Below are 27165 nucleotides of genomic sequence, written 5' to 3' on the forward strand. Positions count from 1 at the left end.
GCCACCGATAGAAAGCAGGATTAACCCATACATAGAGAGGGAGCAAGACGTAGAGAGAGCTTCATGGAGCACTCAGCAGGACGGCACTCCATTCAACAAGGAGAGAAACGCTCAGGGCGATGACTACTTTCTCCTACATGAGAGTACAGTACAAGGCTCGGCTTTCCCCCTTCCATTAGCCTTCATGACAGAGAAGAAATACTCCAAGATTTCGAAGACATCAACAGCCTTTCCACAACAACGCTCTGCTGCTGCTGCTGGCATCATTTCCACGGTGACACCCTCTCAGTGGGAGAATCTCCTAGGTGACGCCCTCTATTGACACGCCTAGAGGTGGCTGGTGCCTTTTTGTAAGCAGGTGCATCCTGTGCAGGGGCAGACGGAGTAGCCTGACACTGGTCTTTATTTTTTTTCTGTTTTTCTCTCTGTGGGATGCTTCATATCTGGTCTAGAAGGCAACCAGAGTAAAAAGAGCAGACACTGGAATCCAGAGAAGAATATTTAGAAACAAAAGCAGAGTTTGCATTTGTTTTGTAAATTGTAACTTTTAATCCAAACTTGGATTATGAAGTTCAAGGGTGCCAAGAAGTCTCCAGTTTGATAAAGATGTAACTTTTCAGCTGCTGGATACTCTTACTAACTTTTTAGACTCTATTTAAAAGCAAGCAAGCTGTACAACAAGGGCCCACTGGATTCAGAGCTTGACCTTGGACGGACCATGGAGGGGTATAGTTTTGAGAACTTCGGAGCTGGGGAGAGCCAGGAGGTGGATTATCGGAGAATTGTCGGAGACACTCAGCTCCCACAGTCTGGCGTTTCAACCCGGCAAGGTGAACTTTATGTGCGGCAAACCTCACATGAAACTGCGGCCCAGCGATACAGTGCCACGCGCATCCAGGCCGGTCTAGGCCCAGAGAGGTGAGTTGCTGAGACAGTGTGTGGTGAATGAACGTTTAGGTGCAACTCAAATAGTATTTAGGTGAAAATATGTCTCTTTTATTTCAAAGAACACGTCATACATGTTTTTTTGTAGCTTTTTTAATTGCAAACTTGCTTCCTGCAGAATCCTGCAAAAACATTTCTAAAATGAGACACTCCTGACATGTTAAAATAGCGCACAACTGTCTACATTTAAAAACACTCACTTTAATATCTACATATTTTCTAATATATACATATGTTTTATTTTTTCATATCCTATTTTATTTTCATTTTATTTTATATTACGTCTTTATATTTTGGCACTGTTTTTTAATGTTATACACCAAATCATCACCAGTTCAATTTCCTTGTAGGCACAAAGTTACTTGGCAACAAAAGATTTCTAGAAAACGTTTATCCAGAATTTACAACTTGATGATTAGTATCGATTCTTGAAGGAAGTGCAAACTAAATACATACAACAATTTCAACCTTTCATGACAATATCTAATGTGAAATAACACGACAATGTGATTTCTTCTGGCTATCATGCTCTGCTTTCACTGGCTGCGCCTTCACAAGGCTGCACATGTAAATGAATTGCATGCCGTCGGGTCAGTTTACATGTATCATTTAGTTTGCAAATGCCCTTGGGGTTAAACCCCTAGCTTTGGGCTTCATTTTTGACTTGTTTGAAGGCCATGTAGATCATATTTATGGCTTATGAGTAGATGCTAAAACAACAGAAAACGGCTTATCTTGAGTTGTCAGGTGCTATTTTTAACATTGCTCCCCTGCCCCTTGTGCACACAGACAATTCTGTGATGCAACATCAAGGCAGGAGTGAGCAGCATGCTGCAGGGGGGATAAACAAGACTGAATCAACCGCTCAGAATAGCTACAGTACATAAAGGAACCACTGACCCATATCTGAAATGACCTACATTTAATTTGACACAAATGCAGAGTTTGAAATAGACCCCCCCTTCCCTTACCTTGGCAGACCGACCTAAGATTAATATAGAACAAGAGACAAGTGTGAAGCATATTAGGTTACAGGGAAGACCATGTGGTTCTCTATTGTATTCACTATCTGAGATGTAATCAGTGAAACGTCTCTGCAAGGAATAATCAATATATTGGAAATGCCAGCCCCATGAATAGTTAATTGCATGTAATTTATGTAACAACAGCTTTTAGTTAACCCTTTGAAACCTGAGAAAACTGGCTTGATTTCTATGAAAACATGGAAAGAAGGCAATGAGCAACTTAACAAAATGACTGGAAAATTAGCTCAATAAAAGGTGAAAAGTTACAAGGAATTCACCTGAAATTTGCACAAAAAAAGAAAATTGATATTGTTCCTAGTTATTTGTTAATTCTCTTTTTTTAAAAGGGAAGTTTCAAGTAAATTTCTTGTCACCTTTCACTATTTTTTTTTGCATTTTGCAAAGACATTTCATGACAAGTTGCTTATTGCCTTTTCCCCATGTTTTTGAAAGAATTCGAACCAATTTGGTTAGATTTCGAAATGTAAAAGCTTGTGAAAGGCGTCTGAACGCAGCACAAGAAAACTGATGTCGATCAACGTTTCAGAGGGTGAAAGTCAGTGTAACAAATCTGTCCCTCCTTTTTTTGTCAGCAGACAATACAAAACCTTTATTGGCGGTGAAACAGTTTTACTCTGATCTTCTGCTCCATAACGCTGCAGAAGAGGCGATAAAAGAAAGTGACAGTCATATTTTTAGTTGCAATAAAGCAAAAATGATTGTCTGTCTGCAACTCGCGCCAACAATTTATGCGATGACAGCTCGATGACGAGCGCAGCATGCTGACGTTCTGTCGAGTTATGTGAATGTGCACGTGACCTGTATGGACAATTTCATGTTACCTCTCTTTGACAAAGATTGACATGACTGACCAACACTTATTTCCTGCATAGCATAACAGGAAGTCTAGCTTTTAGATTTCTTCATAAAAGACTACTTTTCAGCAAATCAAACTATATTCATTCAATTTAACAGTCCCTCATGAATAAAGCTTTACAAGATGTGTTTTTATTCTCCTCAGTGACCCTGTGTTCCTGGTATAGCCCTAACTAGAACTCCTCCCTCTCATACTGGTTGGACTTGTTTTTTATGTACTTTTTTTTCCCCCGCTCTTGTGACTGCAGTAGCTCAAGCACACCTTGAGGAAATTTCTTCAAATTTTGCACAAATGTCCACATGGACTCAGTGATGAGGTGATTAGATTTTGGTGGTCATAGGTCACTGTGACCTTGTCCGTCTCCATCTTGTGAATGCAATATCTCAAGAAAACCTTCATTGAATTTCTTCAAATTTGGCACAAACATTCATTTGGACTCATTAACTAATTATCTGAACTGATAAGAATTTGGTGGTAAAAGTTCACTGTGACCCTGTCTGTCAAATTCTTATGAAGGGAAGGGGGAGGGGGAAGGGAATTTTCTCATATTTGGCACAAACGTCCACATGAACTAAAGAAAAAAACTATTTGAATTTGGTGGTTGAGTGTCAAAGGTCAAGGTCACTGTGAACTCACAAAATGTATTTTTGGCTATAGTTCATATGCTAAACGTGAAAAGATTTCACACAAATGTCTAATAGAATAAAATGATGAAGTGATGACACTTTAAATGCAAAAGGTCAAAGGTCAGCTTCATTATGGCATTAAAATGTTCTATAAAAAAACACTTTTCCAGCCATTTCATAACGCCATAACTCAGAATCAGAAGGGGAGACATTTGTTTAGACAAATATGTACAAAGTTTGCATGTCCACCTTGAAATTATGCTGATTGTTTATCTTCTGTGCCAAGGGTGAGAACATTCATGTTTTCATTCACATGGATGCAAACTATGAGTGCACTTTGACTGGTTTACATTCATAAACGTGAGGCAGAAAGTCTAGTTTGTTTGTTATATCCATGTTTATGCTATATATGACATGTATATATTTTTAAATATAAGCTATTAGGGAAACTAGAGACAGTGAATTTGATCCACATCAAGATTTTTTGTTCCTCAATGTGCAGCTCATCCGTGCACTTCCTCCAATTGTTCTCATGTAAATAAAATGTGATCAGCACTGGCTTTTCAGTACACTTAATGCAGTAAGGATGACTTACATGTGACCAGAGTTCAGAGAGGGCTGCTAAAATTCAGCAGGACATTTTTTAAAGTCGAGGGAAATTAAGGCATGACAGTTTTCAGTTTGGGGAAGGTAATCAGTGCGCCCATACACATTTGACAATATCTGAGAGAGCTGCTTAGTCACACAATGTAATATTTCAAAGTGTTTAAAGTTATGCCCATACACTGTCACTATTCACTTCTCTGACTCTTTGTGATTATACTAAAAGTGGATTTTACCAACAATACTAAACCAAGTGAAAGAAGAACTGAAACTGCCAAAGGACAATGAAATACTAAATAGTAGACTTTAGTAAAGTTAGCAATACCAGTACAAAAGTACTCCATTAAAAGTAAAAGTAAAAGTATTGAACAATACCCCCCCCCACACACACACACACACACACACACAAAACCAAGGTGCCAAGTAAATAAGAAAACAAGGTGCAAAATAGTAACATAAAGTTACAAGGTGCCAACAACTAGAAATATATATATATATATATATATATATATATATATATATATATATATATATTTCTAGTTCTATATATTTCTATATATATATAATATGTGCGAACAATATATACACAAATTGCACATAGAGGATAATTGGACTTAAAAGTAAAAATTGTACTTTTTGTGTAAGTCCAGTTGGTGGGAGTCATTATTATCATTATTATTATTATTCTTATTATTATAGTAATAATAATAATATAAATATTACAATAGGTGTGTGTGTGTGTGGGGGGGTCCTCATCCTGTAAACAATGTGATAAGCATAATTTTAAAAGTGCTTCAGTCTGAACTTCTTTTGATTACTTATACTGTTGGAAAGTGTAAGATAATGCATAGTACTGAATAACATGAAGACCAGGCTAGTAGATAAATGCACAACATGAAAAGCTACTACTAAAGAGTATTCTATGTGCAGTGGAATAAAAACAATAAAACCTTACTTTAAATGTAGTGGAAGGTTAAAGAAGCATTATGTAAACAATCAAACCTGAGTAAAAGTAGCCTAAATATTAACTTTCGACCTTTTTTTGCTGTAACCCCCAAAGGTGTCTCAGAATGGATCATTTGACTGAACTTGAGTAGTCTCATAAACTGGTCTGCCGGCATTTTTGCAGCAAAAGTTTCACGTGAAACACTCTCGTGGCATTTTTAACCCTTCTGGTGCCAGTCGTCGGTCCTGCTTCCTCAGCAGCAGCTAAACGCAGAACACGCCTCTGTGAGGAGGAGAGGGGATGTGACGCTGCCGCCTGTACGTAACACCAACACGCACTGTCTGCAGCGACAGGCAATCACTTCTGATTCACTTTACAGACACACAGTACTTCTTTAACACCTTAGAGCCACGACCAGCTTTTTTCATCGAGTTTGTTCTTCGTGGCAGACGGAAGACTGCCTCCATCATCGCCTTTTTTCAGCCTCACTCCTGCAGATCCACAGCTGGAAAGTTGCGTCCCCGTGGTCAACGTGGGCATCAGCCGCAAAAAGGTTAGCTAGCTGACTCGGTGAAAAAGATGCTCGAGTGTATGTTAGCTCCGGAGCTTCATATTTTAAACCACGCGAATACTTATGCAATGGTAGAAAGGCTTATTTTAATATCTGGGTAGCGTTTTCCGTTGGCAAAGACAAAAAATAACCAAGCCGCTAATGCTAAATGCTAACGGCTGCTCCCACATGTCTGCAAGTGTAACGTAACGTTAGTCTGGACTCATGTCTGGTGTGGCAAAAGTTCACTTTCATGCACATTAGTGGATTATTAACATATTAGCACCAGTTGGGACAGTTAAGTAGCTCAAATGGGACATAGTTTACCCACTTATTTATGCTAATATTAATATAATATTAGATAATATCAAATTGCATCGACGACATTTGGTTAAATGAGATAAACGAGGTAACGTTTGTCCTTACGGCAACGTAACATTTTTGTTGCAAATGTAAACTAATGTTTTACTCAACTTACTCAACTCCCTCTTGTTAATTTTTCATTTACATCACTGGATGTTTGTTAGCCACGTTGCAAGCTAGTTGTTAAGCCGGTGTGTCTAATCCTCCGGCTAACGTTTTGCTAACATTTCAGGCAATTTTGCGCTGGATAACTCCCAAAAACGATGTATTATCCTCTCCTTTATATCAGTACAAGCGAAAGTATAATATCTAGTTGTGACGACGTTAACGGATACTTGCGCCATGTTATAAACCTGGTTATGTTAATTAATTATAACGGCAGGCTAACGTTACTATTGCCGTTTATTTTAAGTGAATTCAAAGTAATTTAATGTTATAAATCATCTGCTTTGTATTTCTGAAAATGACAGATATAACGTCAGTCCGTGCATTTTTTGATATAGTTATGTCAACCTGCTAGCACACACATTCCTTAGGGCTGAAGTGCGTTATGTCTAAAGACAGGACCAAACTCAATTCAAAATTCTACCAAAATAGTTTCGCCCCTATTTTCAAAAGGGTTTTACAAGAGCTAGAAAATATTAAATATCGTATCATTTATAGAAAGAGCCATTCTCCAATTCGGCGTGCACTGAACTCTTAAAATACCACTCATTATAATAAAATTCTAGCTTTTATTGCATCTGCTCGACCGTAATGGGCGATGACTAGAAATATAAACCAATCGTAAAAACGAGATTTTATTGACTCCAGTGCTGCGTAGTAGATGTGTCACTTTCCAAAACACTGTATGGTTAACAAGGGCGTCTGAGGTGAGAGATGTGAATGGCAAACATGGATGCTAGCATGGGTAATATTGCAACGCGTAGCTAGCAAGGATGTTGCGTCCATACTGTGTAAACAACAAAGATAGGTCCCAAGCAGCATAATATTGTGGGTGTGCATTGCGAGCCGCTAATGTTTGCTAGCTAGTGATAACGTAATGTAGGTCACCCGGCCAGACCTCACCGCTCGAGTCTAGACAACAAGACATTTTGAGGACATCGTGTTGTTCTTTGGGCAGTATTTTAATCAATATGCTTTTACTATTACCTTTTAAAATCGTGCGGTGCTTGCCAGAGTGGCTCGAATAAATGTTAGTGGGTCACCCGGCCATATTTGCTTTCACACGCGGTCACGTGGGGTCTGCTGCACTGTTGTCGTTTACCTAGTGCGCATTAAAATAGTAACGGTATAAATAATGCAGATGTAGAGACAGAAATTTGCTCAGCACTCACTTACAGTGGTGTTTATATTGTGACATACATGTATGGTTATTTGTGTGAGGATACCTCATGGTATGTCACACAGCAGTCATAAAAACAATGCCTCTATTAAATGTGTCAAACATTGTTGCAAGTTTACTACCAGGTAATTAATGGCTTGTTTTTGCAAACAGAGGAAGCCTTGCATCTTGCAGCTGCCACGCAGGCGCACTGACCTGAGTCTAACTGGGGGGATGTTGATGTTGCTATGGTTATGTCTTCCTATGAGAAGGTCACTAAAGCTCTGCCTGCAAAGTGGATGTCTAGTGTTCCTGCAGAGCATCCTTTTGCTGTCTTTAGATACACATCTTTATGTGGGCTGCACAGTTAGCTGATTGTCTCTCCTTATCATTTGGCAGCATGGCGGATTACTTAATCAGCGGTGGTACCGGCTACGTCCCTGAGGATGGACTCTCGGCTCAGCAGCTCTTCTCGATCGGAGACGGCCTCACATACAAGTGAGTTTTCCCTGCATCACAAACTTTTGATTTGATTTTCCGACAACATCTCAGTAAAGTAATTAAATGAATTCAAAGTAAGGTCTCCTGAATGATTTTAAAACCTCACCTGCGCGCAGAGGTGGGTGAAGTGTACCCAGCAGTGCTTTGTAATGGCCAACACATTTTGAACCAGCAGATCTGACCAACAGTGCGTTGACTCCGATGGTCATACGGCCGAAGAGCTATGCTCTAAAGGAGATGGGTTGACTTACAAGTGAGTAAAACAGTCATCTTCAAACTGTTCTGAAACTGTGCTGTTAAAAATCGAGAGAAATGCTTTTTATTTGAAGTCGTCATGCATTTGACTGAACTGATTTTCCTTGTATTTAATTCAAATGGCTTTATTGGCATGATGTAATCTTTAATTACGAAAAGAAGTGTTCTGCAACTGAATTGCAGTAGATGTCTTCAATCTTACACACTGTTCCTTTAAGTAATCCAAGTCGCAAAGTTTTAACAGTTGAAAATCCACCAATTCTTTGCCGTGATCACGCTGCTCCTGCTTTACAGAAGCTAATTGAATAGAAAACATAATGATGTTTAAGTGTGTCCGCGCGTGATTGCGCAACCTTTGCACATTGTAATGAAGTGCATCACGACCAAAGGAAGGTTTATGCACATGATGCCCTGAATTAGCATCATGTGGACTGCAGGATGAATCCAAGTGAACGTATAAAAAGGTTCTACATCAAGCTTTTTTAAGCCCTTTGTTCTCTGTCTCACCCCTTACAACTCAAGTGTGACAGATAATAGTGGAAGGGTTTCTCCTTGTGTTGCTAAATTCCTTTGAAGCTAATTCAGAATTTTTGATCACTTTCCCTGTATATCTGTGATACAAATCTTAATCAGTCAGCATTTATGCATTCCTATCACAGGTAAAGGTACAAGTTTATTTTTGTTTTTATGGAAAAGGAAGTAAGCCACCCAGAGAATTTGAGATACAGGAAGACCAAATCGGCATTGTCAGAGAGAAACGGCTTCCTGCAGTATTGTGACCTTTACCGAGGCACATAGATCATGTCCTGGGCGTGATTGTGAACATGTTCTTTCAATAAAAGCTACTTTCAAACTCAATTATTCTGTCAGCTACCCCGGAAACAGCCCAGAAAGTGAAGGTGCACCAGTGTTTTTGCCCAATGTGGTGTCTGAAGGGCCTTATAAAGTCTTAAAATGTATTTTAATAGGTGCAATTTTTCCTGGTTTGGATTAAAGTCGGGATTGTCTTAGGGACAGCATCAGCCAAGCCTGTTAAAGTGGGATGAATTTAAAGTTTTGTTATATAACCAGGGTTAAAGTAGTAATAGGAGAGACTTGATATTCTCTGCAGTTTGGTGGAAAAACACATCTGCATGTTCTGGCATCATCAATCGACCAATATAAATTCGAAAAAAATCACCATGACGTCAGCAAAATCAAATATGGTGCATCCCTTGTTGATTTTTTCTCAAAAATGTCTTAGAAAGCTCTCCAATGTGAGTGTGTGATACCTGAGACAGCCTGACCAAGGTGTGCAAATGCTAAGAGTTCTTAGCTGCTAGTTTTACATTATAAGGCAAAGTGAAGGACTGTACCTCATACGTGTAGACACTGAAATAGATTTGCAAAAAACTCTGTAATCAAATTAAAAATCAAGTTAAGGCGTGCCTGGCTATACGTCTCTCCCTCACAAGCCCCAGGCTGTTAAATACTGGGTCACTGCCATTTACACAAGACCAGACACATAAGAGCGTCAGCTCAACCTTGTAATTCTACTTCATATACTACAAAACTATATGCTTTGCAGTAACATTTGTGGGCTTTTGGATTTAAAATTATTTTTAGAGCATTCACCAATTACAGACTCTAGTACAATCTGTCTCAAATTTTTAATGCCTTATAGGCAAAACACTTGGCAAACTCACACTGACTCCTTTTGAATCCTAATTAAATTTGAACCGCAGTTGTTTACCTCAAACGTAGGGCTGTCATAAAAACACATATTTCTGATTGTTGTAATACTCCTGACAGAGCTTCTGTAGCAAATCCTGACTCTCGTTTAATAATAGTCCTCTGTCAGCGTCTCGTCACACAAACCGGTGAAATCAAAGTGAGTCACACGCACAGATGTTACTCATTTAGATTCACCCCTTTTAAACCTGCTGCTACATTTCCAAAACACTCGCTGCCATGCCCTCGGCTGCTTTTGATGGTTTTTTGGGTGTGCGATGATTCTCTTTTATGCCCAAGCATGGAAATATCAGTTACGGTTGTATTTTGAAACACTCCCGCTCAGCATTGTGCATTTTGTCTACATCGAACATTGAAATTAAAACCATAATAAAGCCAGCCAGTGTTGTCTTTCAGATTAAAATCCAGCTCAATGAGTTCTGCTGTAGCGCTGACCCAGAGTCGGTCTTTGCAGGCTGTATTCCACAGCTGAGGTTTGTGGTGGCTGCTAAATGCTAGCAGATGTTTTCCTGGACTTCCTGCTTGTCCTCATGATGAAGTTTGTGGGTGTTTGGGTTCTAAAATGAGGGGAAACAAACAAACAAGGCTCCTCCCTTGCGGGGTCCCATCTTGTGCGACTGTTTCTAACTTTTCCTTCACCAGCACTGTAGGCAGCAGAGATCAACCTTTTTCACATCCCCTCGCTCTGTAGCTCCCCCTCCAACATCCACACGGCGTACAAAGTCTCCCTTATTCCTCCCATCTCTCCCTCTGTCCCCTCCTGCTCTGTTTTCACACCCATCTGCAAAAAACCACAAAATACATACAGACTCTGGTAGAAAAACAAACTCCATTCCTGCGTCTAGCTCTCGCACTCCCACTCATCCCATTCTACCTCTCTTTGTGTTTGTACAGTCCAAGAGCTGAAAGAGATCAACTGTAGCTTTTTACCAAGTACAGGACGCACCCAGCTGTACTCAGTGTCTGTGCTCAGCCACTGCGGCACTTAGCAATATTCTGGGAAGCAAAGGGAGACACAAAAGAGGATCCAACAATACGTTGCAGGCTCTGAACTGTGGCTTTGACCTAGTTGAAATTATTATACAAAAGGATGTGAGTAGAAAGAGATCAAGAGATTGGTTGCACAAAACACCTTAATTTAAAACTTTCTCCTTGAAGCTTTCCTGAAATTGTTAACTATAATATTTAAGGTTTTCTTCTTTTCTTGGTATATAATTAAGGAATCCCTTAACATTTGTAAAACTGTTGCACGAAAGGCATCTCAAGTGTAAATGCACACAAACAAACTGTTTTAATTAGCATTTTTCCCTATAGAAGGAAACTTTTTAGACTTTTTTTAGACTTAGACTTTTTTTTTAGACTTTTTAGACTTAGACGACTTTATTGATCCCCGGAGGGAAATTTAGTAAGGGACTCTTTTAAGGGACTCTATGCAATGCCCTTAACTAAGTCCTTCAGCTAAGGAGAAATTGAGCCATAAGTGTCATACTTCCAAAGAAAGCTTAATGTTTAACGCAACTGGTCAATGCCCTTAGGATATTTCTTCGAATACTTAAGCTATCATCCTTATCTTGTGTTTTTTAATGTTAAGTCGGTCTTAAACTTGATCAGGCGTTGCACATTTTTTCTTAGCAACAGCTTAAAGAAAAAACTGAGGTTCTTTTCATTGTGGAAAAAAAATATGTTTCAGCAACACACTTAATGGACACACTAATTAATACGCAATGACTGGCATATTATAGATTAATTCGGCAGTTACTTTATTCTTTTACATTTTGTTTATGTCTTTCAGTGACTTCCTGATATTACCCGGGTTCATCGACTTTACCTCAGACGACGTGGTGAGTACACCCATGTGTGAAGTACATGTATGAGAATACAAAAGGTGGTGTGAGATCTTGAAGTTTCTGAAGATTGTTGCAAGTATGTGTCACATCTTAAAGGAGATTTTTGTGGGTATTTGAAAGGAGCAGCCAATCACTTCTTCAGTCTCTTCCACGCCCCTCGTGATAATGTAGCCGTGTCAGCAGACAGACCGTGTTTGGCAGAGCCACTTCCTAAACCATCAGCGTTATTACAGAGGAGTCACTTTCATTTTTTTAAAACAAACCTCTCTACTCCAGACCTCAGCGTTGTTTTATAATGGCAGCTCTCACAAAAGTACTCTTGTTTTTGCCCATTTTATAAAAAACGTCTGCATCATGGCTTCCCTCCCTGCCGCCCTGCTATTTTTGCCTGATGTGGTCACCCACTGACTGCTCCCTCACCCTTGTGTTTACATTTGTGCCCGCTCGGCCGCTCATCCGCCTCTCTCAGCAGATGACGGTGGAGTTAATCTCCGGGCTTTAGATGAAATCCCGCTTTTCTGCTTTGTCCATCTCAGCAGATTTTAATTTAATTAATATCTCCAGTCTTTTCCTTCAGACTTACAGAGAGCTCCGGCTGCTGCGCGAGATGTTTGTCCGCCTCGCCATGTTGTCATGGGCAAGTTCGTCCCTACAGGGTCTTTGTCTTGCCCTAGTTTTCCACTGGACACTGAGCCTATTCAAGCGTGAATAACACAAATGCTTCCACATTTGGCTTCAGTCACAACGTTGAATCATGTTCTTCTCACAGTGTCCCAGTAGATCGTGCTGAAATTAGTAATATGATACTTTTTTTAGCTTTTGAGAGCTGCGTAAGGTGTGGAAACATTAAGAAGGGGCTGCGTGTGCGTTGAGCTATTGTGGGAAATTCTTTGGGGCCGTGATGTTCTTGACATGTTCTCCTAACTCTCAGTTGAATTTAGCAGGTTAGTGCGGTAGAGCTCTCTAAATGGAGAAGTGGTGTTAGGTGATTTCTCCTGCCTTCACCGTGAACTCCTGAGAAAAGCCTCCCGTAGTTTATGTCTGTCACAGATAAGCAGTCAAAGCTTGGACACCATAGAGCTCATTTGGTGGTTTTCCCATGTGCAAAAAATGTCGTTGTTTTCACTCACACAGCTGAAGATAACAAAAGCTGGTGTGGGAACCCGTGAGATGTCATAGTTGAATGTGGCTTTGGGAGATGAAGTGGTACGGCTCATTTCCATTTTTCCAGTGTCAGGTTTCCGTCCCTGAGAGGACAGACTGCTTTTGATGGGAAATGCATTTTAATTTGTTTGCAGACGTCTCATATCACCGACCAACACTTGACACTTGGCAATAAGGAGCCTGCAGACCCTTAAAAAGTCTTAAAGGTCCAGTGTGGAAGATTTAGGGGCATCTATTGGCAGAAATTGATACATGATATTCATAACTATGTTTTTATTTGTGTATGATCACCTGAAAATAAGAATCATTGTGTTTTTGTTACCTTAGAATGAGCCGATCAGATCCACATACGTAGCGAGTCCTCTTTCACAGAGTGCGACGTATCGTAGCTCAGTATGGAAACACAGAAAACTGACTCTGTCTGGGGCCATTTGCATTTTTGCACACAAAGAAGTTTCATTTTTGTAACCTCACCACCAGATGCTACTAAATGCTACACACTGAACCTTTAAATTCAATTTTATAAATATTGGGCTGTAAAATTCATTAAAGGTCTTGAATTTGAAATTGAGATGTGTCAGTTGCCACAGACATTTGATTCGATTTTTTTTTATCAGTAATTCAAAAGCACAATAGATCAAAAAAGTATCTTGACACAAAATTCTGAGATAATGGCACTTTAAAGCATCACTGGAATAAAACAACAAACATGTTAGATCTGATGTTAGAAATCTTTAAATCTATCACTGAACTGCAGTCTTTTTACTTTATATTTGCAGTTTCCTGTTGGCAAAATGTAGATGAGCCCAACACATTCAAATTAACATATTCCTACATAAAACCAACCTCTACTGCATATATACTACGTACTTTTATACTTACCTGCAATGTCTGAGTAAGAAAACAACGATTTGTCCAAAAAACAGTCTTGAATTTGGTTAAAAATGACCTTGAAAAGGTCTTAGAAATCATTGAATTCAAGTACCTGCAGACACCCTGGATAAAAACATATTTAAAAATCTTTAATGTACATTAAATTAAAAAATTAAAGAACCAGTAACTTAAAGTGACAGGACAACAATGAGGCCATGTCATTTGGTGTCAGTGAAGCAATTTTAAAGACATGAACCGGTTGAGGACACAAGTCCTCTGTCCTGAATCTGCCTAGTTCAGTCTGCCCCCTGCTGGCTCATGTGCAAAATAACAAACTTCATGAAGACACCAACATGTTTGTTCTCCTCTTTTTGTGTCTCAGGACCTGACATCAGCACTCACCAGGAAAATCACACTGAAGACCCCTCTCATCTCCTCCCCCATGGACACTGTCACAGAGTCAGCGATGGCCATCGCTATGGCGGTGAGACACTGCTCTGCCAAAACTGCTGAAATGAAAAAGCACAGATTTGAATTTACTGCTTCATTCTAAAATGGCTCTTGTTTTTGAATGTGCCAGCTTATGGGAGGCATCGGCATCATTCACCACAACTGCACGCCAGAGTTCCAAGCCAACGAAGTGCGCAAGGTCAAGGTAAACTGTGATTTTAACTCATATGTACAAAGAAATATCTTCTGTGTCGTGCATGTTACTCTATCTCTGTCTCTGTTGTCATCACCATTACACATTCATGTGCCTGTACAAAGTTGCATACACACCAAAAGGACTAAAATACGTCAACCAGCCTAACTGAGCTCTTACATGAACTGTACCATTGACCTTTCTTGTTTCGTTTTGTCCCTATATAGGTTATGGTAATTGTCTTCAGTCTGTTTTTTTCTGTGTGTTTGTTTTGTTTGTTATTGTTTTTACATATTAATGTGTATTTACTATTGTGTGTCTTCTTGTGTGTGGTGTTTGGTTTTGCGCTGCTTTTGCTGTTTTGCGTTACCGTAGGAACCAGACGGATCTGTAGGTTTTTGTTTTATTTGCTCAGGCAGATGCGTCTGGTCCCCCTCTCATTCAGAGAGATTTCCAGGTGGCCTTGTGTGCTTCGGGCTGATTATAACCATTTACCCAATATGGGATGTGTTTAAGGCGATGACTGACAATTTAAATTCCTATTCATGTTTGATTATTGGTGTTGGATCATTCTTTTTTAAATCCAATTTGGTTGGTGTCAAATTAAATTTCATTCCAAATGGCATAAACAGACGTCTTAAAAAGCGTTAAATCTAACTTCCCTTAGGCTGCAGGAACACTGCCCTGAACATCCCACCATACCTTGTTCAAACTCTCCAGTTAGCTGGAGACCTAGCTGCAGCTGGTGGGGAACTTTCTGTTATTTTCACTCGCTCACAGGCGTATTGATGCTACACCGTCAAAGCTGATCTCCCTGCGGTGATATGTTTACATTTGTCCTTTATTTAGCGCTACATCACGTTTTGTCTTTTAGATAAGCTGCAGGTCTTCCCTGTTGTATCCGTGGGGATTTTATTAAAAGGCCATCGGTAACGACATTTGGAAATCAAAAATGAACTGAGAGGTTTCAGACTTAACTCATTTGCGATTTGGCCCGGCGATGTCAGGCTAGCTTTGCACAAAGAAAGAGAAAATGATAAAAGTTATTATAATTCTGTTTGCTTTCTCTTTGTTTCCAGAGGTTTGAGCAGGGTTTCATCACAGACCCTGTTGTGATGAGTCCGCGCCACACAGTCGGGGATGTGTTTGAGGCCAAAGTAAGACATGGCTTCTCTGGTATTCCTATCACGGAGACGGGCAAAATGGGCAGCAAACTGGTGGGCATCGTCACCTCCCGAGATATCGACTTCCTCTCCGAGAAAGACCACGGCAAACCTCTGGAGGAGGTGTGCATTTTTATGGTTTAAAATGTTTGTATTGGCATCATTTATTGAATTGTTTTTACACTGAAATGATGCAATCATCTCCAAGGCCATGACAAAGAGGGATGAATTGGTGGTGGCTCCAGCTGGTGTTACACTCAAAGAAGCCAATGATATTCTGCAGCGCAGTAAAAAAGGTGAGTAAAAGTTGATGTGTGACAGCAGCTTTTTCTACTTTTCTTTTCTGATTTTGGTCATTTAAATGTCATTTAATAACCTCCCTTTCTCTGTAACCAGGCAAGCTTCCCATTGTTAATAATAACGACGAGCTGGTGGCCATTATCGCCAGGACGGATCTGAAGAAGAACAGGGACTATCCTCTGGCCTCCAAAGACTCACGCAAACAGCTGCTGTGCGGCGCTGCCATCGGAACCAGGGAGGACGACAAATACAGACTGGACCTGTTGGTGCAGGCCGGAGTGGATGTTGTCGTACTGGTGGGTGTTTTTGTAGTTGAATCGTGGCCAGTGAACATCTTATCACTGGTGTGAGGCGGCCATAAATGTGAGAGACGACTTAGAGCAAAGTTAGGGCATTGTTTTAGGAGAAGTTCCTAAAAATACACTGTGTTCTTGATAAGTTTAACCGATTAAGAGGAAGTGTGGAAGAGGTGTTATGCAAGACCAACAGAAGGACAGAGCATTACAACTCATACTCGGGGACAATGTAAAATAACAGAACCATGGCACAAATATGGTGGAACGTTACTGGAAACATTGTGTTTTAATATAGTGAAGTATATACACACACTCACATCTGGAAATGAACGTCAAACACAGATGTTAAAGGGTTGTCTTAATTTAAAATATGAAGAAAATAATGTTTCCTGTATACAGGGTTCCTCCGTGGTGTGGAAAAGTATGAAATTATAATTTAGTTATGTCCAGGTCTGGATAAGTATGGAAAAAATGTCTCCAGACTGTTGCTCTATTCTGTTTTCTACCATAAATTCAGAACTTCTAAAAAAAATAAATTAATCATACAAAGAATGATTTTGCTGGCAGCCAGCACAGTCCAAAAGTTTCCAGTTGTGGTGAGAGAGTGTGGGCCAGAGCAGCTTAATGCCATGAAAATAAAATTCTTACCTTTTTTTCCATCTCAATTTTAGTTCTTATTCATAAAAGCTTTATAAAAAAACATGATAGAATACTTATTCAGAGTGCAACATACATATCAGTATTTGAATTTTAAAAATAAATTGCATAATTTACCTAAAAAACATGCAGCTATTTGTACTCACATGTCAGATGTGGTCTGAAAAATCTATTAAAGTCTGAAAATTTGAATTTTGGAAAAGTGTGGATTTTTAAATGGAATATATGTAAGAACCGTGTTTATAATATGCACACTGTATGTATTCTTCAGCCTGTATTTCTGAATCCTCAGGTCCAGTGCATTGTTCTAACTCATGAATATTTTTTGCTTTTTCAGGACTCTTCGCAAGGCAACTCGGTGTATCAGATCAACATGATAAATTATATTAAACAGAAGTATCCAGACTTGCAAGTGGTGGGAGGAAATGGTGAGTTAGAAAAAAGAAGAAACGCTTGTTTCCTGTTGTTGCCTCAACAGCAGAAAGTTATACATAACAGGATTGTCTGTTACTGTTTCTAAACATGTCTGTCACAGCAAAAGTGAAAGTAAAAGCCAAATCCAGATCACTTTTCATGGTCTTTTGCCTTGCTAAAGTTGCATTTTTTAGGGTGCTGTGGGTCTTGGCACTTATTGCTGCCTTTTTATAAAGCGCTGACCTCACCAGAGTGCTGTCGGGGTAGACACCCATAAATGTCTTGAACGTCAGGGCAGATAAATACATGGTAACACACCACTAAGTTAGTCTGAAGTGATGATTGAAAGAAATTACTTTTGTACGAGTCTATGCACTGGTTCTAGAAAAATCCTACATGCAATACCTTTAAAAATGAACATATCAGTGGGAATAAAATGTTGGTCAACAGACTTTGATTTTGTACTCACAGCCATCTGTAAAGCTTTCTTATAATTTTGACAAAATATAATATTCTGCACATATTTCCTGACTACTTTTGTTGTTTTCCCCATCGCTACAGTGGTTACAGCAGCCCAGGCCAAGAACCTGATCGATACTGGTGTCGACGCGCTGAGAGTCGGCATGGGCTGTGGCTCCATCTGCATCACACAGGAAGGTATGCAGCCTTGTTTTTCTTTTTCTGTTGTTGCTGTTTGCTTTTTATTAGGTTTTCTTCTAAAGAACACGGAAAACAAAATCATACATGTGATACAACACGGTTAAAATAAATCATAAACAAATCAGAAAGCTACCTCAACCTGTGCATGCATCTCTTGAACCAAATTATAACATATTTTTTCAGTGTAAGAGCACCAGAAATGCAAAAACGGAATTATGTGGAGATGTTTCGTTAGTAATGAATAAGTTAATACAAAAAAAAAAACGACCTGAAATATATTGAAAAGAATGATACGGGCTAAAGAAGCATACTTCATCTTCATCAGATCAGTTTTAGCTGTACCTGTTCTTATTCTTCCTGTGAGCTACAGTGAGAAGAAAAAGGCTATCAGTTGCTAACGGAACAAAATATCCCGAGACCCTCCTAGTTGTCATGGTGATCTGCCAAGGCCCCATTCTGGGTTGCCATGGGGACTGGCCTCTCATGCTCAGACTGGGTCACGTTCACCGACAAGAACAGTACAGATGTGTCGCAGCAAAAAGGCCAAAAAAATAAAACGGTTGCTGCTTTTTATTTCACAAACTGATTAGTGTTTGTTCCAAGGTCTGATCTGTTGCCATGGCAGTGATGTTAGATTTGTTTTTCTACCTTGTAGTCATGGCATGCGGGCGACCCCAGGGGACCTCGGTGTACAAGGTAGCAGAGTACGCCAGGCGCTTCGGCGTGCCAGTCATCGCTGACGGAGGCATTCAGACTGTGGGCCATGTGGTGAAGGCTCTGTCTCTGGGAGCATCGACGGGTGAGATTTCACAGACTATGGCCCAGAGAACGTTAGGCCTTATCTCAAAATCACCAGAAAAATCATCGCATCAGTGATGCGAGATTCGTTCATCAAAGAACATAGACAACTTTTTGTGTCTACCACTCCAGTTATGATGGGCTCATTGCTAGCGGCGACCACTGAGGCTCCAGGGGAGTACTTCTTCTCAGACGGTGTGCGGCTGAAGAAGTACCGTGGCATGGGCTCGCTGGACGCTATGGAGAAGAGCACCAGCAGCCAGAAACGCTATTTTAGGTATGTGGGAGGCTAAAAGTAGTGAAAAACAAATTCCAAATAATGTTGGAGAAATATTGAGTTATGTCTTTTCCACAGTGAGGGCGACAACGTGAAGGTAGCCCAGGGTGTGTCAGGCTCGGTCCAGGACAAGGGCTCCATCCACAAGTTCGTCCCTTACCTGATAGCTGGTATCCAGCATGGCTGCCAGGACATCGGGGCAAAGAGTCTGTCTGTTCTCCGGTAAGTAGCATGTAAATTACCGGTGATGATACACAGGTTAAAGGGGAACACAGTATAAATGAATAATTCTGACATGTTGTGTCACAGCCAAGGAAAGTTCGTTCAGTACCTAGGGGACATGAGCCACTGTCTTTTTAAAGCTAAAACAAGAGAAGTAAGACTCAAACTTGCGTCATCATAGGATATGAAGTCTGGAGCTGCTCTGTAGTAAGTGAATGGGAGTGTTTGTTTTAAAATTAGCTTTATTTTATTACAGTGTTCTCAGTTCTTGGGCAGAAAAAGTACTCATATATTCAGTGCATTCCCCTGGGTGCCCCAGTGTCATGTAGGACATTTTTCCCAATTTATTGCCTACAGAGCAGCTCCACACTTCAGACCTTATGGCATCACAAATTTGAAATGTGGCACATAAGTGTTTGGCTTTGGAACGGCATGTGTGGATTTGAAAATGGGTGTAGTCACCCTTTAACTTTGATGCGTATTATATTTTACTTTCTCGATGTTCGTTTCCACCAAGCAGTCCGGGTCATTTGGTAGCACAGTTATTAGAACAGTTATTTTTGTGTTTTCATTTTCAAAAGTTTTTGATGGCACCAATGGAACCGCTCCATACTGTCATGTTTTTCATCATCTTTTTGGTGAGGTACCTAGCACACTGATCCCAAAATTAGTCCTGTCGGCCTCCTCTAATGGAAACGCCGAAATGATCCGCAGCTTATGTTGCACCCGTTCTAAGGTTACTGTACTGAAAGTATTTGGCAGAAACGCGGTTAAAGAGAAACGTATAATACAGAGCCGGCGTGTGTTTCCAACTTTTGTTATTTTTTACTTTCCTCTGTCTTTCTCAGCTACATGATGTACTCTGGAGAGCTGAAGTTTGAAAAGAGGACCATGTCTGCACAGGTCGAGGGAGGAGTCCATGGACTTCACTCGTAAGTACAAAAAAAAACCACACAAAACCCTGTACTGCTTATAAGTACAAGAGCACATTATCCTGTGTGAAAACAAAACGTAATCCGTTTTGTTTACTGGACATAGATATGAGGCTTTACTTTGTCCTCTGTAGGGATCATGCACAAAGTTTGTTGCAGTGTCCCATTTTTCGCAGTCTCCTTTTTAAATGAAAGTTTGAATGAATTGTGGAGGCTGTCTCTACAGTGAGAGCAGGTTTTGTGATCCCGCAGTCCCACAAGCAGGAATGGGAACTGTGGTTTCTTTGTTGACTCTTCAAATGATTTCAGCATTGCTGAGAAACAGCCTGGCACCAACACTACTGTACTTCCTGTTAGGTGTTGGCATCAGCAAATGCTGCAGTGGAAAATATACCTGCTTTTTAGCTGCATGGAAGAAGGGACAATACAGAACAGAGTCTTGCTATGTTTTGCTAATATTATTTTTATTATTAGCTTGACGAACAGCAAGCTTTTTGATTTTGTACCCGCATGTTCCATAGCGACTCTTGTGCAAATGCAATTTAGCAGTTTTCTGCCGATTGCATTCAGAAAACATGTTGAACCAGTTGATGCAGTTTGCTGAAATAAAGCGAGTGGCAGTAAGCGCAGTTGAGCAGCAATACTTTTATTTACATCCAATCAGGCGCTGATTTCTCTCCGATCTTTCTCTGCCTCCACAGTTACGAGAAGCGGCTTTACTGAGCGGGGGGGATGGATCGCAGACCATCGGTGCACGTGACATACCCAATCTAACAGTGACCAAATGTTAAAAATCGCCACTTCTGCTAAAAATACGCACCACCCACTACGCCCTCTCTGCCCTCTCCTCCGTCGTATTCCACCGTTACTCCCTCTTTCTCTGATCCCAGCCAGCTGCTCCTGGGAGGAAAGAGGCGTAGTAGCAACGTGAGAATCTTCAAACTGACACCTGGGATTTTTGCACTCAAGAAGCGGCGCATCAGGGTTTTCCGAACAGCATACACACCTGTATCTTGAGTATGCAGCTGATCCCAATTTAGCATGTGTGCTGATAGTGAATGAACGCGTGCGTGTTTGGCGAATTAAGGGTAGCGTGTGTGCGCCTGTGTGATGTAGTTTAAAATGTGTCTCGGGACAAACAAAGTGAAGGTGCACTGTGTTTATTTGTCCTGTAAATGTTAGTGAGTCTAAAACAGCCGTGGTGCGGATCACATCAGCATCTTATCTGGCTCTGGTGGGATCCACGCTTACCAGCACGCTCCCTGTCTGAAGCCTCTCACATCCCAGCTCTTTAACACACTTGTACGTGCAGAGAAAGCACTTCTATATGTGCAGTGTGTCGGTGTATTCTGGCATTCTTACTTTTTTTTGCATTATTACAAGTATAAGCTACTTTGCTTATATTTTAACGCAAACTGTTTACTTTCTTTAGTACGGATCCTGAGGTACGAGACAAGTATCCTGTCTGCTTTTCATTCTCCCCTACAATCAGTAGACAGGACCCAGTCCCACAGTCTTTACGGCTGTGGACATTTATTTCCCCCTTCAACGACATCTTGACAAACAATCAGTGTCCCATCTCACTACATATTGTTCATATGTTGAGCATGGAAGGGACCAAAAGCTGAAGATCAGGTATGTTTGAAAGACCTAAAATCTATAAAAATCAGAAATAGCTCGTAATAAGGACTATTTCTCTGGCCGAAATTTGAATACTTTTAGATAAAAGCAAACTTTATATTAAACCTGTATAGTCTCGGGGGGCTTTGAACTGAGCATGAAGTGTTTTTGATATGCATGTTTGTTTTTTCACGAAGCCGAACCTGGCTGTATTTATATTCTGCTTTGTTGTAATTGCATACATACTGCCAAGTGTCTTTACACTTCTTTGGACACTTTTCTTTTGTAATTTCAAAACCAAAATTTGCGCAAGAAGTCGCTCGTTACCCTCGTTTCTTGTCCGTTCCTGCGTTCTCACAGTGCAGCATAGGTTCTCTGTGATAGGTTTGTTTTATTTTTGATTTATTTTTACCAGAGATATGCCTTGAAATGCAGATGGATAAATGCTGAACACGACAGCTCAGTGAAAAAGCGTAGTGCTACACACCCTCTCGCCTCTTTTTTCTTACTTTCAAACAGCTGTGTTTGTTATCATTCAGCTTATTTAGAAGTAGGCTTTTCTAACATTTTCATAATGGATGTCCGTTTGGCCAGATGTATTTTTTTTTTAATTTTTATTTTTAAATAAAATGCCTCAGATTGTAAGAGTTGAGTTGCTTTCTCTAACGTGCTAATGTACTTTACCCTGCACAGGGTTCACTTGACTAACAATAGCTTTGCAATTAGACTTAATTGCAAAAAAATGTACATGGAAAATATATGGAGAAATATATACCTATATCCCGTTGGAAATGACTGCTGCTTGTTTTCAGTTTCCCATCTAAAGAGAGAATTCAGGTTTTTATGTCTTATTTGTAAAATACAGAGTCCTGTAAGTCCATCTAAAAAGCACAAACCTGTCATGGTAAGTGAGGTATAAGGTTTACTTTTTCTTTTTTTCCTTTTCTGTCTTTCTTTTTTTTTTTTTAAAGAGTTGCACTTTTGTATGATTTCAGCTTTGTTCTGGCGACTGTAGCTGCTTTGAAATAACAAAGTGGTAGCTGCAACCAACAACCAAAACAATAAACAAGGGCTTTTTAGATGGATTGAAAAGACTCAGTATTGAATTAATCCATTAGGGATTTTTGAGGAATATCACTTCAGAACATGTTTACAGTAAAACACTCAACAAAGGAAAGTTCGCTTTTGCTTTCAGTATTGGAAAAACGAAATAAATAAATCAAACTGTGTATGGACTATTGTCTTATTGACCCCCCCCCCCCAACATCGATTACCTGGGGACTTCTGTTGTGGTATTACTGATATTTGCTCTCTTCATCCTCTTTTTCCAACCTTATGGAATATTACATGCCCACTGATGCTGTCAAGGTTCACACTTCTGATCAAGGAAAACCTGGTTGGTTCCAGCTGGGAACTAACTTTTTCGTTCCCAAGCCAATTTATTTTTGGTTGAAATGGTTTTGTTTTAAAGTTAGGAACAAAGACTGTAGGGGTATCCTGTGCCATGTTGTTGGAAAAGAGTGCAAAAATAAGAGATGCAAAAATAAGTATAAAAAGTGGCAAATCAACCACAAAGACACACAAAATGACCAATAAAGACAGAAAATAACCACAAGGAGACTGATGACCATACAGAGACAAAAAGAAAAACACACAAAAATATGCATAATGACCCCAATGAAAAAATAGCAACCAAATAAGAGCCAGACACACCACAAAGTCTGTGTGTCTTGTGTCTATGTAGGAGAGGTGCTGAAGTCTATTGTATCATAATCTTCCCATGACCTGCAGAACCTCAAGTAAAAGAAGCCAAACGTTATAAAACAAACTTTATTAAACAAATTGTTCAGCAAGTTATGATTGAACATAAATAAATTAGTAAGCCGGTCATAGAAGATGCTGTCAGTGTATCTAGAAGCACAGTCCATTGATGATAAATGTAGGACATTAAGGTAACATAGTGTGCATTTCACCAGTAGGGGGCACTGCTGCACCATAACTGCAAGTGAGATGTGTAGCATGTTGCTATGGAGTGTTTATAGTTTGAAAGTCTTAATTTTAATCCCATTTCTCCAACATGAGATTTAATGACAGTGATATTTTGCTGAATTTGAAAGCATATGACTTCAGTAGTATTTAATAAGTGCTTAATTTTAGTCACAGTACTAACTATTGGAATGTTGGAATGCAATAAAAACATTTGTACAAATAAATTCTTATTTCCACTCAGTAAAATGTTACTACTCTTTTGACTGTATCAAACTTCACCAGCCTTTATCAAACATGTAAAAGTTACAAATTACCTTTTGGCTTTTGACATTCTTGGCACTTAGACCCTCAGACATTCACTAATGACCACATGAGAAAGCTCATCAAACTTGCAAAAACTTTGTTGGCAGCTAAAGGTCTTTTGCACAAAAGCTACCGTGCACAACCAAAACCCAAGACAGTCACCCTTCTGACATCCTTCTTAAGTCCTCTGTGCAACCCTTGTTTGACCAGACTGTCCTTTTATAAATCAATAGTCTCGCTGCAGATGCTTAAAGCATCGATTTGTCTGCAAACACTGATGAACTCCTCCTGCACGGATCGGTCTGCCTCGGATGACATATCCAGGTCCAGGCTCTCTTGTGAGGCAGCACCCAGTGTTTGATAGTGCCTCTGTGGGTCGGCGTGGCCTGTACCTCCTTGCTGGAGAAGCTGCTGAGCATGTCTCTCTGGGCTTGGGCAGAGGACCAGCGAGGAGCCTCCGAAAGACTCTCGATAGAGGGAACAGGAGGAGGAGCTGCCTCTCCAACGTTCAGCAGATGAATTACTGGAAGAAGAGGACAGAGAGGGAGATGGTGGTGCAACAGAGTCACCTTGAGTTTGAGTGCAAGGGGGCTGGGGTAGAGAGGCCATCTCCACGCAGGAAGAGGTCCGATAAAGTCCAGGTTCACTTGTAAGGGGATCACAGAAGCCATTGCTTTGAAGTGCACAGTGGTTGTTTATTGATAGATCACTGCAGCGAATAGGCCGAGTTGGGCTAAAGAGGCTCATGGGAAAGAGGGCCTCACTGAAGAGTGCCTCATCGATGCTGCGGCGCAGGTTGATGGGTGATGGTGGCCGCAGGTCTGTGGTAGAGTCGCTGGTAAACGAGGATCCACCTGAGGGCTCTTCGCCTCCTCCATCTTTAGGTTTTTCAGAACCCTGCAAGTCCAAATCCAGATCTAGGTCTCGGTATGCCAAGGCCCGGTTGCTGTGGTAGAGGAGGTCCAAGCCGTTCAAACTGCTACCAAGCCTCTCATCCACCAGTGTGTAAAGAGGAAGGCTCTCCGTCTCTCCAAGCCCAACTGTATCCACGATTGCAAGCTTCTCTTGCTGGCTCAGGCTCCACTGGTAGCTCCCAGGCAGGATGGGCGACTTGGTTGCCAACAGCTCAGTCCAGCAGCTCCCTGCATCTGGAAGGTGGTCAGAGCAGTAGACTGGTTGTGCGACCACCAAGGCTAAGGTGAGACAAACCCCAAGCTCACACAGTCTGCAGCTGAACTGAAACGCCCACCAGGGCCAAGGATGGAAGACCTCCTCTCCTCCTGCAACACCCATGGCATTCAGCATTGCATATAACTGCAGTCCTGCGCATGCTAAACAAAACAATGCTGAAACACAAACAGTAACAGCTGCACGGTCCCAGTCCCGGCTCTCAGCAAAGGGGCAGCGGTTGTAGCGTTCAGCAGGTGTTGGAGACGTGTTGTTCAGGTGGTAGATGTGCTTTGAGTCTGCCCGCACGTAGATGTAGAACACAAAATAGGCAGCTGAGAGAAATGTGGCCAGTGCTACGAAGGCTCCACGGGAGATGAGTGAAAGAAAGAGGCAAAGGGGAGGCTTTTGCTGGTAGAGCTTCAGCAGTGTCACCGGTCCAAATGCAGCACCAAAGTGCAGGACAACCAGGCAGGCCAGGAAACAGGGTCTCTGGAACGCTGAGTAGGAGAGCTGCATTCTTGAGCGCATGGAGAGTAGAAGGAAAACTAGGCCGAAAGCCGCAGTCAAGCAGGGAAACGGTGCTTCATAGAGCATCAGCGAAGCCTCTGTGGAGGGCAGGCGGTCCTGGTGACCGTAAGCATCGTACAGGAGCGAGAAAGACCTGGTGCAACCAGCAGCAAGTAGAAACAAGCTGACCAGGGCAAAGTAGCCACATCCAGATGGGCATCGTAGAGGCAAGCAGAGCAGATTGAGCGCAGATGCTATCGTTAGCATCGCAAAGACGCAACCAGCACCGTAAACATGCGCTTCCCAGGCCAGGCCCCAAGCCGCCATGGCACTGTTCCAGTCGGTGTACAGCGGCACTAACATGGGGGGAGCCGGGATCAGGAAGGGGTTCACGGATTGGTTTGTGGCAGTGGTGTTTTGTGTGGGCCTGACGTCCGAGATAGTTGTGGGTTCCCAGATGTCGGAGAGGTTGCAGATCCCCAAGTGTTCTTGATTGCAGTCTGGAAGGAAGGTGACGTCGCTGTGCCCCAGGTCAGACATCCAGTCTTCAGTGTACAGAGGACCATGGGTCGTTTCTGGTGGAATGCCTGGAAAGAAAGTATAAATTCAGTCAGATTAAATTTGCTTTAAATAGTTTTTAGGAAAAACAAGATTAATATTTGAATGAATCATTGAAAAGAGAACAAGAAAATCCAAAAACTTGTAACAGCTGTAAACATCCACTTTTAATTAACTTAAAAGCATACAAATCGTCCACTCATGAGAACACACAGAAGCATTTAAGCAACGTTCAAACTATCTAAGCCAGAGAACAAATTGGCACAGATCCATGATGGTAAAAGCGAGCTTTCCTCCTAATGTGCTAATCCTGTTTAAAAGCTTGTAGGAAGGCAACTTCAAATTGAGCTGGGCCCAAATCAGAGATGTGTGTGTGTGTGTGTGTGTGTGTGTGTGTGTGTGTGTGTGTGTGTGTGTGTGTGTGTGTGTGTGTGTGTGTGTGTGTGTGTGTGTGTGTGTGTGTGTGTGTGAGCGCACACGCGATAGAGATCAGCCCACTCAGAACCACATAGCCAGTTTTCTCTCGCATTACGTAAGCCATCTGGAGTTTCCATGCAGTTAATTATGATTGTGTTAGACGTGTTTTAGCACTGCGAAGGAAATGGTTTAGCTTTGGAAATTAAGGAGTAACCATGTGTATATGTGTTTGCGTGAACATTAAGGAGACGCCTGCAAAGCTCATCTGCGCCTGTACATGTTTCTGTAGTTCAATTACTGGCTTGAATGGGACAAGTTACTTCATGCAGCATAATGCCTCACAGATGGACAAAAAGACAAACATTTGTTCAGCTTCTTCGTCTCCACATCACTGCGCTTCACGTAATAGACCTTCTTTTCCATAAAACATAACTACCGCCACGCACATACTATCTTTCCACCACAGAAGAGAACACACTGAGACTTAATAATGGCAGCGCACAGCCCTGGAAAAGGTAGTCAAATGCAGCAGAAGAGAACTGCATCTCCGTCATTTGCACGCACAGGCTCATCAGTCATTTTGCTGCAGATTAGAGACAATCACTCCTC

General features: G+C 41.0%; 2 protein-coding genes across 9 annotated transcripts in view; one reads left to right on the forward strand and one right to left on the reverse strand.

Moving 5' to 3' along the window:
• The first annotated feature begins 89 nt into the window (after positions 1-89).
• impdh1b (IMP (inosine 5'-monophosphate) dehydrogenase 1b) lies at positions 90-22841 on the forward strand. 6 transcript variants are annotated; one of them, XM_088072439.1, is made up of 16 exons: positions 90-918; positions 7659-7757; positions 7933-8013; positions 11539-11587; positions 14013-14114; positions 14211-14285; positions 15353-15559; positions 15645-15732; positions 15833-16032; positions 17027-17117; positions 17665-17760; positions 18419-18562; positions 18694-18838; positions 18917-19060; positions 19909-19992; positions 20694-22841. In XM_088072439.1, the coding sequence occupies exons 1-16, from the start codon at positions 719-721 to the stop codon at positions 20713-20715; spliced, it is 1827 nt and encodes a 608-aa protein (XP_087928565.1). In that variant the 5' UTR covers positions 90-718; the 3' UTR covers positions 20716-22841. The 6 variants fall into 6 exon arrangements, with proteins under 6 accessions (XP_087928565.1, XP_087928566.1, XP_087928567.1 ...); XM_088072440.1 differs by having other exon boundaries at positions 7936-8013; XM_088072442.1 differs by lacking the exon at positions 90-918 and adding an exon at positions 5310-5575.
• Positions 22842-23427: 586 nt separating this feature from the next.
• Positions 23428-27165, reverse strand: part of prrt4b (proline rich transmembrane protein 4b) — a 30456-nt gene continuing 26718 nt past the window's right edge. For all 3 annotated transcript variants that reach the window (XM_042511016.2, XM_042511017.2, XM_042511015.2), the window contains exon 4: positions 23428-26168. In XM_042511016.2, the coding sequence (XP_042366950.2) occupies positions 24124-26168 (2045 nt within the window). In that variant the 3' untranslated portion in view covers positions 23428-24123. The remainder of the gene's footprint in view (positions 26169-27165) is intronic.

The sequence above is a fragment of the Plectropomus leopardus genome, chromosome 22 (assembly GCF_026936395.1).
Source record: "Plectropomus leopardus strain MGB_pleo_1.0 chromosome 22, ASM2693639v1, whole genome shotgun sequence".
Classification (NCBI taxonomy): Eukaryota; Metazoa; Chordata; class Actinopteri; order Perciformes; family Serranidae; genus Plectropomus; species Plectropomus leopardus.